This window comes from Thalassophryne amazonica, chromosome 2 (genome assembly GCF_902500255.1).
Source record: "Thalassophryne amazonica chromosome 2, fThaAma1.1, whole genome shotgun sequence".
Lineage (NCBI taxonomy): Eukaryota > Metazoa > Chordata > Actinopteri > Batrachoidiformes > Batrachoididae > Thalassophryne > Thalassophryne amazonica.
Genome location: NC_047104.1, coordinates 3,702,859 through 3,717,804, shown reverse-complemented (window position 1 = coordinate 3,717,804; position 14,946 = coordinate 3,702,859). Strand labels below are relative to the sequence as shown.

Below are 14,946 nucleotides of genomic sequence, written 5' to 3'. Positions count from 1 at the left end.
TGAACTTCAAAGAGCACTGCTGCTGCAGAATCAACCCTTCAAAGAATCTTTGAGAAAAATGGCAGCTGCTCATATTGACCAAGACACAGAACATTCCATGTGTCCACCCCCAGGGTGGGGCTCAAGTCCCACTACACTGTGTGAATGACACCTCAACAGCTTGGAGATGTGACTGTTGGTGCTTTCAAATGGTTATCGCCATTCCGAAGATTAAGAAAAAAAAAAATCTCTATCTCTATCTCTATCTATATATATATAAATAAAAGAGAGAGAGAGAGAGAGAGAGAGAGAGAGAGAGAGAGAGAGAGAGAGAGAGAGAGATGTTAAAGACATAAAAATAACTTCAGATCCATGAAGCCTGAGTTGGTTAGTGTGGAAGTGGTGCTACGTAGAAAAGAGATGGAACAGCTGAAACCAAAGGTGAGCAGAACTACAGAACGACTCAGCAGGCTACATATGCAGGACTGGAACTAAGATTCCATCTGAGCAAAGCAAACACCAGCATTACATTAATGCAGCACATCTACAGCAGCACTATGGGGGGGGGGGGTTCTATTCACACCAACACAAATGCATTTGATGCTTTAAAACTACACAACACCATTGGAAAAGACTAAACACTTAAAACTCAACATTCTAAAAGCCATAAATGCCGCTTTTCCTTGGGTTTGTAGCAGAACCAAAACCGTGATGTTTCCACTCTGACAGCTGCATTAAATATTTCCTGTTTTAAATACAAAAGAACAGAAGTGCTGATCATCACTCCTGCGAGCATGAGGCTATTTTGCATCGTGGGCATGACAATGAGACATCCTGAAAATTCCTGAACGTGGGCCGGGGGTCTGGGATCAGCTGTAGGAGACCGGCAGTGCCTGATCTTCACTAGGAAACTGGAAAACCAGGAATGCAGAAGGTTTGGATCACACAACTACACATCTAATTTTTTTTTTTGTAAAGATGAGCTCCAGTCAAATTGTGTATTTTTTCTTTGAGCTGCAGAAATGTTTCATTTTCACGTCACACTGTGATGTTCTGTGTGGAGGTTGTAGGCACATCTAAGGCGCCTAAATCCCTTGTAAAAAATAAATAAATAAATAACCTGCCAATTATCCAATTGCTATTAAGCAAAATATGTGACCAAAACGTGAACACTTTGCACATTTAAGGAAGACACCCCACCCCCCCAAAGACAGCCGCAAGCACACGTCCACGTTTGTTTTACTTGCACTCTTGGTTATTTTAAGTTGGTTTTTAGGGGTTTAACTCTGGGGATTATTCTGTTTTTTGTTTTGTTTTTTTATGACCAGACCGATTTATCAGCACATTTTTACTGGTTGTTTTAAAAGCCTTTTATCTTTTTACAAACCACAGGTAGCTAGTTAAGGATCCTTCTGGGCTCATGCCTGCAAGCTTCCAGCTCATCCGCTGTCTGTCGTTCCTGCTGCACCATTCGGTTTCTGTCTGTGGACCCTTTGGGAGCTTTGGCTGCTGGTGTCTAAGGTCCGCTATCTGAAAAGACCCCCACTGCCGTGGTTGCTGACTGCTGCGGCCTTCGCTGTAAGAGGAGATCTGACATCGTGTTGCCCTGCTAGCGGCACGCTGGCTACCAGAGTTCCGCCGGCTCACTCGTCACTGACGTCTGCTATCCCAGTTGCCACTAGAGCCTGCTAGCTGGAGCTGCTGCCGTTAGAGCTGTTGAGGCCTGCTGGCCCACTTACCGCTGAAGCCTGTTTAACTGTAGCTGCTGGACCCTGCTGACCTATTGACCTCTGGTCTTTGCTGCCCATTGGTGTTGGGACACTGTCCGCCGCTGGTTACTGTGGACAGTCCAAAACATGGCTAACAGCCATTAGCTGCACTCCAAATGTCTTTGTGTTGCTTAATTTTTTCCCCCCTTCTTCTTCCTCGATTTACATTTTGCAGGCAGGAACAATAGTAATAATGAATCTAATGCTTGTATTCTCATGTGTTTTGTGTGGGTCAGTACTGTTGAGTCATGGTGGTGGGGTGCAGAGGCACGTCCCCAATCCGTCTTTGGATTTCTCCAGTTCAGGGTCTTGTACCTGGTCGTTATCGGCTGTTGATAAAGTGGTTCACATCCAGCTATCTGCCCGGATTAAACTGAGCGCAGCTTCTTTCTCTGATGTGTAAATCTGTCTTTCAGGGCAGCTTCATACACACAGAAAACTCACTCATCTCCAGCAAAATCTCCAGTATCGATAAGGGCCCAATTTTTAATGTAAAGAGGAAATTTTTATCCTCCTTTTTCTATTGTCTGGCAATGTTCAGCCTAATCCAGATCCCTCACCCTCTGAAAAATATCAACCCTCCTGATAGTTCCGGAGCCAGATCAGGCTTTGGCCTCTTACATTTAAATGTCAGGAGCCTGCTTCCTAAAACCGAGTAGACTCTGGGTCCAAACAACGGAACCTGATATTCTTGTAAATGGTAAATGGGCTGCATTTATATAGCGCTTTTCCATCTGCATCAGACAAAGCGCTTTGCAATAATGCCTCACATTCATCCCGATGTGAGGGTGCTGCCATAAAAAGTACTCACTACACACCGGGGCAACTAGGGGATTAAGGACCTTGCCCAAGGGCCCTTAGCGAATTTGCGGTCAGGCTGGGATTTGAACCGAGGATCCTCTGGTCTCAAGCCCAACACTTTAACCTCACAGTCATGGGCTGTTACAGGCCCCCCTCAACCTGCTATGAGGCTCTAAGTTCTTTAAGTAATTGTATCTTAGGGTTAAACTCTGGTGAGCTAGTGCTAGTGGGAGACCTAAACCATGATTGGTTGCTCTCAGATTCAAACAACCTAAAATCTATCTGTGACTCACTGAATTTAAATCAGCTAATAGACAGTCCAACATTAAACATCCCTTGAGATCATCGCTCCTCGATTTAATAATAACAAGGTGCCCCCAAAAGTATTCTGATGTCGGGAATTTTGGGAACGATTTGAGTGACCATTGTGCGATTGCAGTAGTCAGGAATAGCAAACTCCCCAAAACCAAAGCACGCATTTAAGAGATTTTAAACATTTTTGTGGACAGGCTTTCTTGTGTGATCTGTCTATTATTGAGTGGAACCGATTATCTCTCCCTGCTGATACTGAGTTGACCTGGCAGTTTTTCTATGACAAATTCTTGAGGCTAATTAATAACATGCTCATTATGTAAATTCACAATCCTTGATTTTCCACTGAAATTGGAAACCTTTTAAAAGGAAAGGACCATGCCTGGTCCAAGGCATGAAGAACTAAAACAGAGGCTGATTGGATAACACAGTAAAGATCTGGCACTTTTCATCAGCTCCACAACAAACACATCATCTTAATTAAAAAGGCTAAACCTGAATTTTATCCAAAAATCACTGAAAATTTAAAAGATCCCAGGAAGTTCTGGAAGGTTGTGAGATCTGCTGCTGGTGTTATGTCTCCTAGTGAGCTGCCCAATTTCCTGGTCCAAGAGTCCACAAATCTGACTGATAAATGTGCCATGTTAGATTATGAGGTCACAAAAGGTGCTCCTCAAGGCTCAGTTTTAGGACCTATTTTGTTCACAATCTATACTACTGATCTGTGTACAAACCTATCAAACGTCTTCTATCATCATTATGCTGACAACATTGTAATCAACTGCTCTGCACTCGAATGACATGTTTGCTTCCACGTTTGCGCTGAACCGGGAAAGAAAGCCTTTAGCTTTTCTGCTCCCTCTGCTTGGGATGTCCTCCCGTCTGAACTGAAGCTGTCTGGGTTGATTTCTTTGAACGTCTTCTGCTCTATTTTAAGAGATCGTGAATGGAATTCTTTTGCACCATGCCCGTGTTTCTAAATTCTAATTTGTTTTATCCTATACACAGTTACAATTTACAGTGACCAAGGTGATTGTATTTTATTTGTTATTAATGTTCTCATGTTGGATTCTGTAGCCTAATCCAGATATCTACAGCTCCCTCTGGAGGGGACGCCAGGCCGATGCAGGTTGCTTCCCCAACAAAGACGGACTGGAACAATGCAGCTGAAGCGTCTTGTCCAAGAACACAGGAGGTCACGTGACAGGGGAATCGAACCCGGGTGAACTACATTTCTGTAGCCTAATGTTTAATCCATATATTTAAAATCAGTTGTTTTTAACAATTTTATTACCGAGTGATCATCAGCAACTGTCTTTGTATTGTCAAGTATCAGACAACACCTACGAATGTTTTCTCTCTTTTATTCTGTCACTTTTTTGCTTTTTAAACTTCACATTTTACTTGAGTTGGAATACAAATATTCCAAAACCTTCAGTTGTCACATTTTTCCTGTTTGGTGGAAAATCAGGAGTTACAGTTGTGCACGTTACGGCACGGCTTGGTCCCTGGTTGGAAAAGCGGCACTACGACCTTTCACTAACCCGTGTGCCCGACTCTAGATCTAGGCCGTAGGCTAGAGCTGTAGGCGGGGCTTCAGGGTCCGGGGCCCAGCGCTGGGCTCTCCTGTGGCACGGAATGGGAGTCCGGCTCGTGAACCGAGGGGTTGAAACCTGACTGCTCGAGCCTACGGGGCGCCTCTGCTCCCATTTAGAGATGCAGGAAGCGACTGAGGGATAAGGTGAAGGGGAGGAGGAAAAGGCGGGGTCCTGAAGTGCCCTAATTCGTGCTGGAAGGTGGTGGGAGGAGTCCTGAAAAGTGATGAGAGAAGTGGACCAAGCAGTGAGGATGGTTAGGGCGTGTCCACAGTGTTACTGACATATTAGTGAAAAATGCTGCTGTGCGCAGTCTGATTTTTGTGATGATTCAAACACACGGTAGCAGCAGAGGGAGGACATGCACACCGGACACAAACGACTCACAGGAAGTGGCGAGGGCGAGGCGGACCTCTTCTGGGGGACGTTGCGCTCCCTTGCCCTTGCCGGTCTCTCGGGCTTCTCTGTGCGCTCGGCAGAGCAGCCGCTGCCGCTTTCTGCCACGATGGCTTTGAGCTGATTCAACTTCTCGTCCTTCACCCACAACCTGTTCTGCAGCTCCAGCTGTTTGGCGTTCACACGTCTCTCCTGCTCTGGTCACAAATGGGAAGACAAAACAAATCACTGAAACACCGTAAACACCAACGTCGACCCAACATGAAGGCGACTTTACGCACACACTCCTTCTCCCACTTGAGCCTGGTGTCAGTGACCAGGCCCTGCATGTGCTGCTCCACACGCCTCCTCTCAGACAGCTCCTTCTGCAGCCGTTCTTCCCGCGTGTCTAGTTCCTGCTGCATCGAGCGTTTGTTCTGCTCGTACATGTCTGTTGTCTTCTGTAAGATGTCAATCTGGACATGAAGAAAAGCATTTTTTTTCTTTTGGTTTTCAACAGGGGTTTGAACAACAATCTTATAAAATGATATCTTCAATGAAGATGTACACTCAGTGGATCACACACACATCACAGCCTTAATCGTGATTACGCATCTTAGATTGTGATATTAAACTTTGATCCTTTGTGCTGACCTTTGATTCTGATTGCTGACCTTTGATTCTTAATGTCAGAGCTTTGATCCTGATCGGTGGGCTTTCATCCCAATAGCTGATCTTTAATAATCTTCCTGACTTTTGATTCTAAGGCTGCCCCACTCCAGGAAGAGGTGGTTCTGGGCCCTTGATCCAGCTGATGTCTGTCGGACCTTGAAAAATAGGCGGGGTACACCCAGGACAGGACGCCAGTGGACCAAGCAGTGACAGGATGCCAGTCTGTCGCAGGGCCACAAACAGACAAACAAACACATACACACCCACTCGCACACCTACGGACAATTTAAAGTTTCCAATCAACCTAACCCGCATGTCTTTGGATGTGGGAGGAAACCAGAGCACCTGGAGGAAACCCACAAAAACACGGGGAAAACATGCAAACTCCACACAGAAAGGCCACAGGCGGGAATTGAACCCATGACCTTCTAACCACTAAGCCACCGTGCTGCCCGCCATAAGACAGTTAAATACAAATCGATAGTGAGAATTGTGCAATACAGAATGCAGGACATAGAATACACTGTAGCATCTGGGAGCAACTTTATCCTTGTATCATTTGATCCAGCACCAATTATTTATTGACTCCAATAAATGGCTCCACCCCTCCAACAACTGTTGGACCAGTTTTATCATTTTGTTTTTATGTTTTGGGGGAAATAAACAGATCTGGGTGATCACATGACACCCTTATTAAAGAGAGAAAAAATGGAAACTGCCTCTTCATGAAGTAAAATAAACCATTTTTTGATCAGTAATTATGTAGAGAGTCATAAACCAGATGTTGACAGAAATATGAACACGAGACGGCACCTTATACTCCAGAGTTTGGGATTTTTTCTCTAATCGTTCGATCTCCGTCCTCTGGCTGATAATGAATTTCTCCTTTTCGTTCAGCTGACTTTGCAGATCATTTGAAAAGGTTTCCTTAGAACTGTTCTGGCTTTCGAGTTGCTTCAGCTGCGATTTCACCAAACCGGCTGCAGAAGAAGAAGACAACACATCATCAGAACTTTGTCACTTAGCTTCAAGATGCATCGCTGCTGAAAACTGTCTGAAGAGGAAGAAAAACCTCTCACACAGACAGCTTCACTGTGAACATGGCTGCTTATTATGGTATCAAAAATACTTTTCAGAATTTATCAATTCACTACTATACAGTTGGAATGACATGATTCCAGTTTCCCACCTGCTCCGAGTACCTTAAACTTCAACATCGTCTGATTTACTGACCCCATAAAGCAGAGGTCTCAAAGGGACTCTAGAAAGTGCCAAGAGGGGGCAGGCTTTCTTTGTAATCTCCAGCAGGTGACATCACTGATTAACTGATTCCATCAGCTCAAAGTGATGTTACTCAGTGAGGTCAGCTGCTGGAGTGGGAGGCTGTAAAGAAAACCTGCCCCCTCTTGGCCCTATCTGGAATCCCTTTGAGACCTCTGCCGTAAAAGATGCATGAGAAGAATCAGTCAAGTAAAGCTATTTAAATGTCAGCAAAATGAATGCAACAACAAAATCTAGAAGCATCGTAGGACAGCACAGAGACGAGGTTCAGGACCCGGGCAGTCTGACAGTTGACCTGAAACATGGAGCCCACGTAAGATGTGAGTAAGGAAGAAGAGAAAGACCAAGTAGCAGACTCGCAGACAGTAGAAAAGATGTTCTTTACCAGTTTGGTTGAACTGTTCAAGCTGCATCTGGCGGATGAGACGCCTCTTTTCCAGAGCATCAAGCAGACGAGGCAGAGTCTGTTCATCTGAGGGGTCCAACAGTTCTGAGGCGTACAGGGCTGGAAGGCTTTCAGTCAGTGGACTTTGAGGACCTGGGCCAATAAAATGAATCATTACAAACATCAAAATCACTGAATAAGTGTAGACTCAACATACAACGGTGCTTCAAAACATTCTTGGCCTCGCCCAGAAACACAGCTATCTGGAGGCCTGAACATCGTGGACCAAATGCATTGAGGTTAAAGGAGACGAGATGGAAAAATAATGCAACAGACTTTCTTCTGTGATCTTTTCTGGGTCAGACAGAGAACTTTTTGATGTCACCTCAAATATGATGTGCATAAACTTTAATTGCAAAACATAATTTACAGATGATGCTTTTTTTTTTTTAAAGATGTATTTTAAGTAAAGCCTATAGAATCCCTGAAGCTCACTGTTGCCGGAGTTTTTCCTCAAATTCCATAGTGGAAAGCAGATGAGCGTCCAGTAGACCTATATATAGACACACCACCCTTGGAGATGCTGATGTGTTACACAGATGCAGGCACACAGGACTCCCCCGCCTCAGTCAACAAGGGGAACCAACCCTAGCTTTAGCTTGAGAGATACCACCCCAGACACTCCCCAAGCTCAAAACTGACCCATTGGTCTGACACGCCCCCAAAAGGATCCTGGCTTGCGGCCTTTCCCTGCAGTCAGCAGATCTTGCCATGCAGTCGCTGGAACTTTCCCCAGAGTCTGTCCAGAGACTGGGTTTAATAATCTTCAAATATTCCTCATTATAAATATGTTAATTTGCATGTGAGTGAATACATTTTAAATCACTGGTAGCCACTCGCTGGCTACGCTCACTAAGTGGAGAATAAACGGTACAAATGCCTGCATTTCTGTGCCTTCACTGAAATGTCAAATAAATCAGTTAAGTGCCGTGTTCATCACAGAGACTCACCTTGGCCTATAATATGGAGATTGTGTCTATGAGGCCACTACTGTAACCAGCAGCACACAGCCAAACTATTACAGTGGGGCCAAAAAGTGTTTAGTCAGCCCCTGATTGTGCAAGTTCTCCTACTTAGAAAGATGAGAGAGGTCTGTAATTTTCATCATAGGTAAACTTCAACTATGAGAGACAAAATAAGAAAAAAAAAAATCTAGAAAATCACACTGTAGGATTTTTAAATAATTTATTTGTAAATTATGGTGAAAATAAGTATTTGGTCAATAACAAAAGTTCAACTCAATACTCTAACATAATCTTTGTTTCCTGGAAGTCTTCACCAGGTTTGCACACACTGTAGCTGGTATTTTGGTCCATTCCTCCATGCAGATCTCCTCTAGAACAGTGATGTTTTGGGGCTGTTGCTGGGCAACATGAACTTTCAACTCCCTCAACAAATTTTCTATGGTGTTGAGGTCTGGAGACTGGCTCGGCCACTCCAGGACCTTGAAATGCTTTTTACAGACCCACTCCTTCGTTGCCTGAGCGGTATGTTTGGGATCATGGTCATGCTGGAAGACCCAGCCACGTTGCATCTTCAATGCTCTCACTGATGGAAGGAGGTTTTGGCTTAAAATCTCACGATACATGGCCCCGTTCATTCTTCCCTTAACATGGATCAGTCGTCCTGTCCCTTTGCAGAAAAACAGCCCCAAAGCATGATGTTTCCACCCCCATGCTTCACAGTAGATATGGTGTTCTTGGAATGCAACTCAGCATTCTTATTCCTCCAAACACGATGAGTTTATTTTTTTACCAAAATGTTCTATTTTGGTTTTATCTGACCACATGATAGTCTCCCAATCCTCTTCTGGATCATCCATATGCTCTCTGGCAAACTTCAGACGGGCCTGGACACGTACTGTGTTAAGCAGGGGGACACACCTGGCACTGCAGGAGTTGAGTCCCTCTCTTCGTAGTGTGTAGCCTTTGTTACTTTGGTCCCAGCTCTCTGCAGGTCATTCATCAGGTCCCTCCGTGTAGTTCTGGGATTTTTGTTCACCGTTCTCGTGATCATTTTGACCCCACGGGATGACATCTTGCGTGGAGCCCCGGATCGAGGGAGATTATCAATGGTCTTGTATGTCTTCCATTTTCTTACAATTGCTCCCAGTTGATTTATTCACACCAACCTGCGTGACTATTGTAGATTCACTCTTCCCAGCCTGGTGTACATCTACAATTTTCTTCCTGGTGTCCTTCGACAGCTCTTTGGTCTTGGTCGTGGTTGAGTTTGGAATCTGACTGTTTGAGGCTGTGGACAGGTGTCTTTTATACAGATAACGAGTTCAAACAGGTGCCATTAATACAGGTAACAGGTGGAGGACAGAAGAGCTTCTTAAAGAAGAAGTTACAGGTCTGTGAGAGTCAGAAATCTTGCTTGTTTGTTATTGACCAAATAAATTCTTTAAAAATCCTACAATGTGATTTCCTTCCCACTTTCAAGCAGTTTGTTGATTGTAAAATAAGAGACAATAAGACTATAGACTGGCTGTACGCTAATGTCAAAGAAGCACAGTGCCAGAGCACCCCCCCTCCCCCCCTTGGAAAAGTGGACCATAACCTGGTCTACTGAGCCAATTTGCATTCCTGCAGTTTGTCAGCAACCTGTGATCAACAGAATGGCACGGAGGTGGTCAGAGGAGGCTGCAGACAGTCTTAGGGGATGTTTTGAGGCGACCGACTGGGGTGTGCTCTGTGACGCTCAGGGGGAGGACATCAAAAGCATTACAGACTGCAAAACGGATCATATCAACTTCTGTACAGACAATATCATCCTAAACCAAGACTGTGCGCCATCAGCCTAATAACAAACGGTGGGTGACCAAGGACATCAAGACCACACTGAACAAGAAGAAGGCTGCATTCAGGAGTGGAGACAGAGAGGAACTGAAGAGGAACTGAGGAAGAAGATCACAGAGGGGAAGGACAATAACAGGAAGAAGCTGGAGAGCAAGCTCCAGCGGAACAACATGAGGGAGGTGTGGAAGGGGATGAGAGCCATCACTAGTCATGGTAAGAAGGTGGACCAGATGATGGAAGGACACCTCCATGTTGTCAAATCTGTTCTTCAACAGGTTTGACAACATGGACTCCTTCCCACCCTTCCCCCAGCTCCTCTCAGTGCCCCCCTCCTCTGTGCACTCACATCACACACTGATTATTACCACCGCCCTCCTCTCACCAATCTGCCCCCACTCCCCTCCCTCCACCACGCATCCCACCACCATCACTGTAGAGGAGGAGAGAAGAGAATTCAGTCTCCTGTGTCCAGGAAAGACTGAGGGTCCTGACGGCCTCGACCCCAGAGTGCTGAAGGGACATGATATCCAGCTGTGTGGGATTTTCCAGCACATCTTCAACTTGAGCCTGAGCCACATGATTTTTCCTGAGCGGGGGAAACCTCATGTCTGGTCCCTGTGCCCAAGTAGAAAAACCACAACACACATAATGACTACAGACCTGTGGCCCGAACATCACATGTAATGAAAAAAAAAAGAAAAAAAAAAGGACTCATCCTGGGGCTCCTCCGCACAGTCATGGAACCATCAGATACCAGCCCAACAGGGGAGTGGAGGATGCCATCATCTTCATGCTGCACAGATCTTATTCTCACCTGGAGGAGGCAGGTAGCACTGTTAGAGTCATGTTCTTCGACTTCTCCAGTGTGTTCAACACCATCCAGCCTGACCTGCTCAGCAATAAGCTACGTGACATGAAGGCGGATGAAGGTGGACATGAAGGGGGAACTCTGACTGTTTGTGCGTATGCACCGAACAGCATTTTGGAGTATTCGGCCTTCTTGGAGTCCCTAAATGGAGTCCTGTATGGAGGATTCCATTGTTCTGCTGGGGGACTTCAACACACACGTGGAAAATGACAGACACCTGGAGAGGTGTGATTGGGAGGAACGGCCTCCCTGGTCTAAACCCGAATGGTCGGTTGTTATTAGACTTCTGTGCTAGTCACGGACTGTCCAAAACGAACACCATGTTCGAACATAAGGATGCTCGTAAGTGTACATGGTACCAGAGCACCCTAGGCAGAAGATCGATGATCGATTTTGTGATTGTATCATCTGATTTGAGGCCGCATGTTCTGGACACATAGGTGAAGAGAGGGTCAGAGCTGTCAACTGATCACCATCCGGTGGTGAGTTGGATCAGAGGGTGGGGGAGGATTTTGGACAGACCTGGTAAGCCCAAACAGATAGGAGGAGCCCACTGTCTGACAGATCTTCAACTCATGGGCGCAATTTGGTGGGGGATAAGGGGGACATGTCTCCCCCACCTTTTCAACCAGGGGGGACAGAATATGGTATGCCCCCCCCCCCACCTTCTGACATATGTGTGTCCTTGAAACATGCTATGTCAGTCTTATGTGCAAACCATGTAAGAATAGTATCTTTGTTTCGCAAGTTTGTATTTTTAGCAGCATTGACTTGTTTCCAACACCTGTTTCTTGTTTGTCACATTCTGAATTTTCTGGGACTGCATTTGACCAGATTTGAAACCAAAAATAGTTGCCTCTAGGGACTAGTGTCTACACATAAGTATCAATGGACCATATGCTAATTTACTAAATTCTGAAAGTTAGAAAAGGAAACCAGAAAAGCTATCTGGGACCTGCAATTATTGCTTGATCTCCAAAATCAGTCTATGCAAGCGAAATTATGTTCAGTATGAGTGTTGTCATTAGTGCCACTTCGAAAATTTAATTTATTAAAATTTATTTTATTAAAATTAATAAAATTAAAGTAAACTTACGATCTGTTGTTTTTTCAAACTTATGCGAAAACAAATCTTGAGAAAAAAAATACAGTATGCGATAGTTAATAATTAATAAGAGCCTGTTCTTTCATATTTATGAATACATTTTACCACATTGCAGGTTTTTTTTTTTTTTTTTATGAAAACTCAACCTATCATTCTTTTTGAGTTCTACACATGTGGTGATACCTTATTTATATCAGGATGTTAATAAAATCAATGCTGGCTATTCTCAGAATAAAGTACTTATATCCACAGTTTCAAATTGTATAAGTCAAATGGTGTCCACTTTATGTTCTTCTCAAAACATTAAAATTACTGTTCTGGATGCTCAAAGTGCATCTGAGTTTATCTAGAAACCATTGGCTTCTGGGGGCCTAAAGCAGCCCCCAGACCCCTGGTCTATGGGCTTCGGCCCTGCGGGCCTCGCACTTTGTCCCCCCCAATTTCTAGTTCTAAATTGCGCCCTTGTTTCAACTCACGCCTCCGGCAGAGCTTCTCCAGCATCCCTGTGGAGGTTGGGGGCATTGAACCAGAATGGGCAATGTTCAAAGCTTCCACTGCTGAAGCTGCAGCGGGGAGCTGTGGCCTGAAGGTCTTAGGTGCCTCAAGGGGCAGCAACCCTCAAACATCGTGGTGGACACCGGTGGTCAAGGAAGCCATCTGACTGAAGAAGGAGTCCTTCAGGGATATGTTATCTCGGAGAACTCCAGAGGCAGTTGCATGTACCGACAGGCACAAAGGGCAGCAGACTCTGCTGTGGGGAGGCAAAGCAGCGGGTGTGGGAGGAGATCGGAGCAACCATAGAGAAGGCCTTTTGGTCTGCACCAAGGTGCTTCTGGCGGACTGTGAGGCACCTCAGCAGGGGAAATGGGGCACCATCCAAGCTGTCTACAGTAAGGATGGGACTCTGTTGACATCAACTGAGGATGTAATTCGGCGCTGGAAGGAACACTTTGAGGAACTCCTGCATCAGACCGGAGCGCCCTATAAAGTAAGGGCAGAGCTGGAAACTGATGGAGGATTTTCATCAATTTCCCTGGTGGAAGTCACTTAGGTAGTCAAACAACTCCGCAATGGCAAGGCCCCGTGGGTTGATGAGATCCGTCCAGAAATGCTGAAGGCTCTGGGTGTGGAGGGACTGTCTTGGATGAGACATCGCTTCAACATTGCGTTGAGGTCTGGGACAGTGTCTAAGGAGTGGCAAACTGGGGTGGAGGTCCCCATATTTAAAAAGGGGGACCAGAGAGTGGGTGCCGACTCCAGGGGCATCACAATACTCAGCCTCCCTCGTAAAGTCTACTCCAGGGTGGTGGAAAGGAGGGTTTGGCCGATAGTCAAACCTCTGATTGAAGAGGAAAAATGCAGGTTCCGTCATGGTCGTGGAACAACCGACCAGCTCTTTACTCTCACAAGGATCCTGGAGGGTGCCTGGGACTATGCCACCCAGTCAATATGTGTTTTATGGACTTGGAAAAGACCTATGATCAGGTACCCTGGAAGATACTGTGGGTGCTGCGGGAGTATGGAGTGAGGGGGTCCCTTCTCAGGGCCATCCAATCTCTAGGTGCTCGGCAGTTCGGTTTGGTGGGCTCAGGGTCTCATCACTGCTTTTTGCAGATGATGTGGTCCTGCTGGCTTCGTTGGCCGGTGACCTCCAACACTCACTGGATCGGTTCGCAGCCGAGTGTGAAGCGGCTGGGATGAGGATCAGCACCTATAAATCTGAGGTCATGGTTCTCAGCAGAAAACCGATGGATGCCTATTCCGGGGAGGGAATACGGCCTTGCCTTAAGTGAAGGAGTTCAAGTACCTCGGGGTCTTGTTCACGAGTGAGGGGACGATGAAGCGTGAGATTGGCTGGAGAATCAGTGCAGCAGGGGCAGTGTTGCATTCGCTCTACCGTACTGTTGTGACAAAAGGGAGCTGACCCAAAAGGTGAAACTCTCGATCTACTGGTCAATCTTCATTCCTACTCTCACCTGCGGTCATGAGGGTTGGGTCATGACCGAAAGAACTAGATCACAGGTGCAAGCGGCCGATATGGGCTTCCTCAGGAGGGTGGCTGGTGTCTACCTTAGAGATAGGGTAAGAAGTTCGGTCATCCGTGGGGAGCTCGGAGTAGAGTAGTTGCTTCTTTGCGTTGAAAGGAGCCAGCTAAGGTGGTTCGGTCATCTGGTAAGGATGCCTCCTGAGCGCATCCCTAGGGAGGTGTTCCAGACACGTCCATCTGGGAGGAGACCCCAGGGAAGACCCAGGACTAGGTGGAGAGATTATATCTCTCACACTGGCCTGGGAACACCTCGGGATCCACCAGTCAGAGGTGGTCAATGTGGCACGGGAAAGGGAAGTCTGGGGTCCCCTGCTGGAGCCGTTGCCCCCGCGACCCGAACCCAAAAAAGCAGTTGAAGATGAGTGAGTGTGTGACCATCAGGGGCACCACAGGGGATGGTCCTCTCTCCCTTCCTGTTCACACTCTACACCTCAGACTTCAGGTTCTGGTCACAGTCCTGCCACCTGCAGAAGTTTTTGGATGACTCTGCCATTGTAGGCTGCATCAGCAGGGACCAGAAGGCTGAGTACAGGAGTGTGGTGGACAGGTTTGTGGAGTGGTGTGGACTCATTCACCTGCAGCTCAACATATTTAAGACGAAGGAGGTGGTGCTGGACTTTAGAAGATGGAAGACTTGTCCGAGCCCAGTTACCATCAATGGAACTGAGGTGGACATTGTAGACTACAAGTACCTGAAAGTCCACATAGACAACAAACTGGACTAGACTGTAAACACAGATATTGTGTATAAGAAAGGTCAGAGCAGGCTGTACTTCCTCAGGAGGCCCGGATCTTTCAATGTCCGCAGAAATATGTTGTAGATGTTTTATCACTTGATGGTCTCCAGCATCCTCTTCTATGCTGTTTCTGCTTAATCCAATTTTCAATTGGATTAA

At 46.0% G+C, this 14,946-nt stretch overlaps 1 protein-coding gene across 1 annotated transcript in view; it reads right to left on the bottom strand.

The window, feature by feature from the left end:
- Window positions 1–14,946, bottom strand: part of LOC117521768 (kinesin-like protein KIF23) — a 65,637-nt gene that overhangs the window by 13,497 nt on the left and 37,194 nt on the right. Inside the window, exons 14-18 of the mRNA XM_034183113.1 lie at window positions 7,170–7,322; window positions 6,317–6,483; window positions 5,134–5,307; window positions 4,844–5,044; window positions 4,406–4,672 (exon numbers count right to left, since the gene is read on the bottom strand). Of these exons, the coding sequence (XP_034039004.1) occupies window positions 4,406–4,672; window positions 4,844–5,044; window positions 5,134–5,307; window positions 6,317–6,483; window positions 7,170–7,322 (962 nt within the window). The remainder of the gene's footprint in view (window positions 1–4,405; window positions 4,673–4,843; window positions 5,045–5,133; window positions 5,308–6,316; window positions 6,484–7,169; window positions 7,323–14,946) is intronic.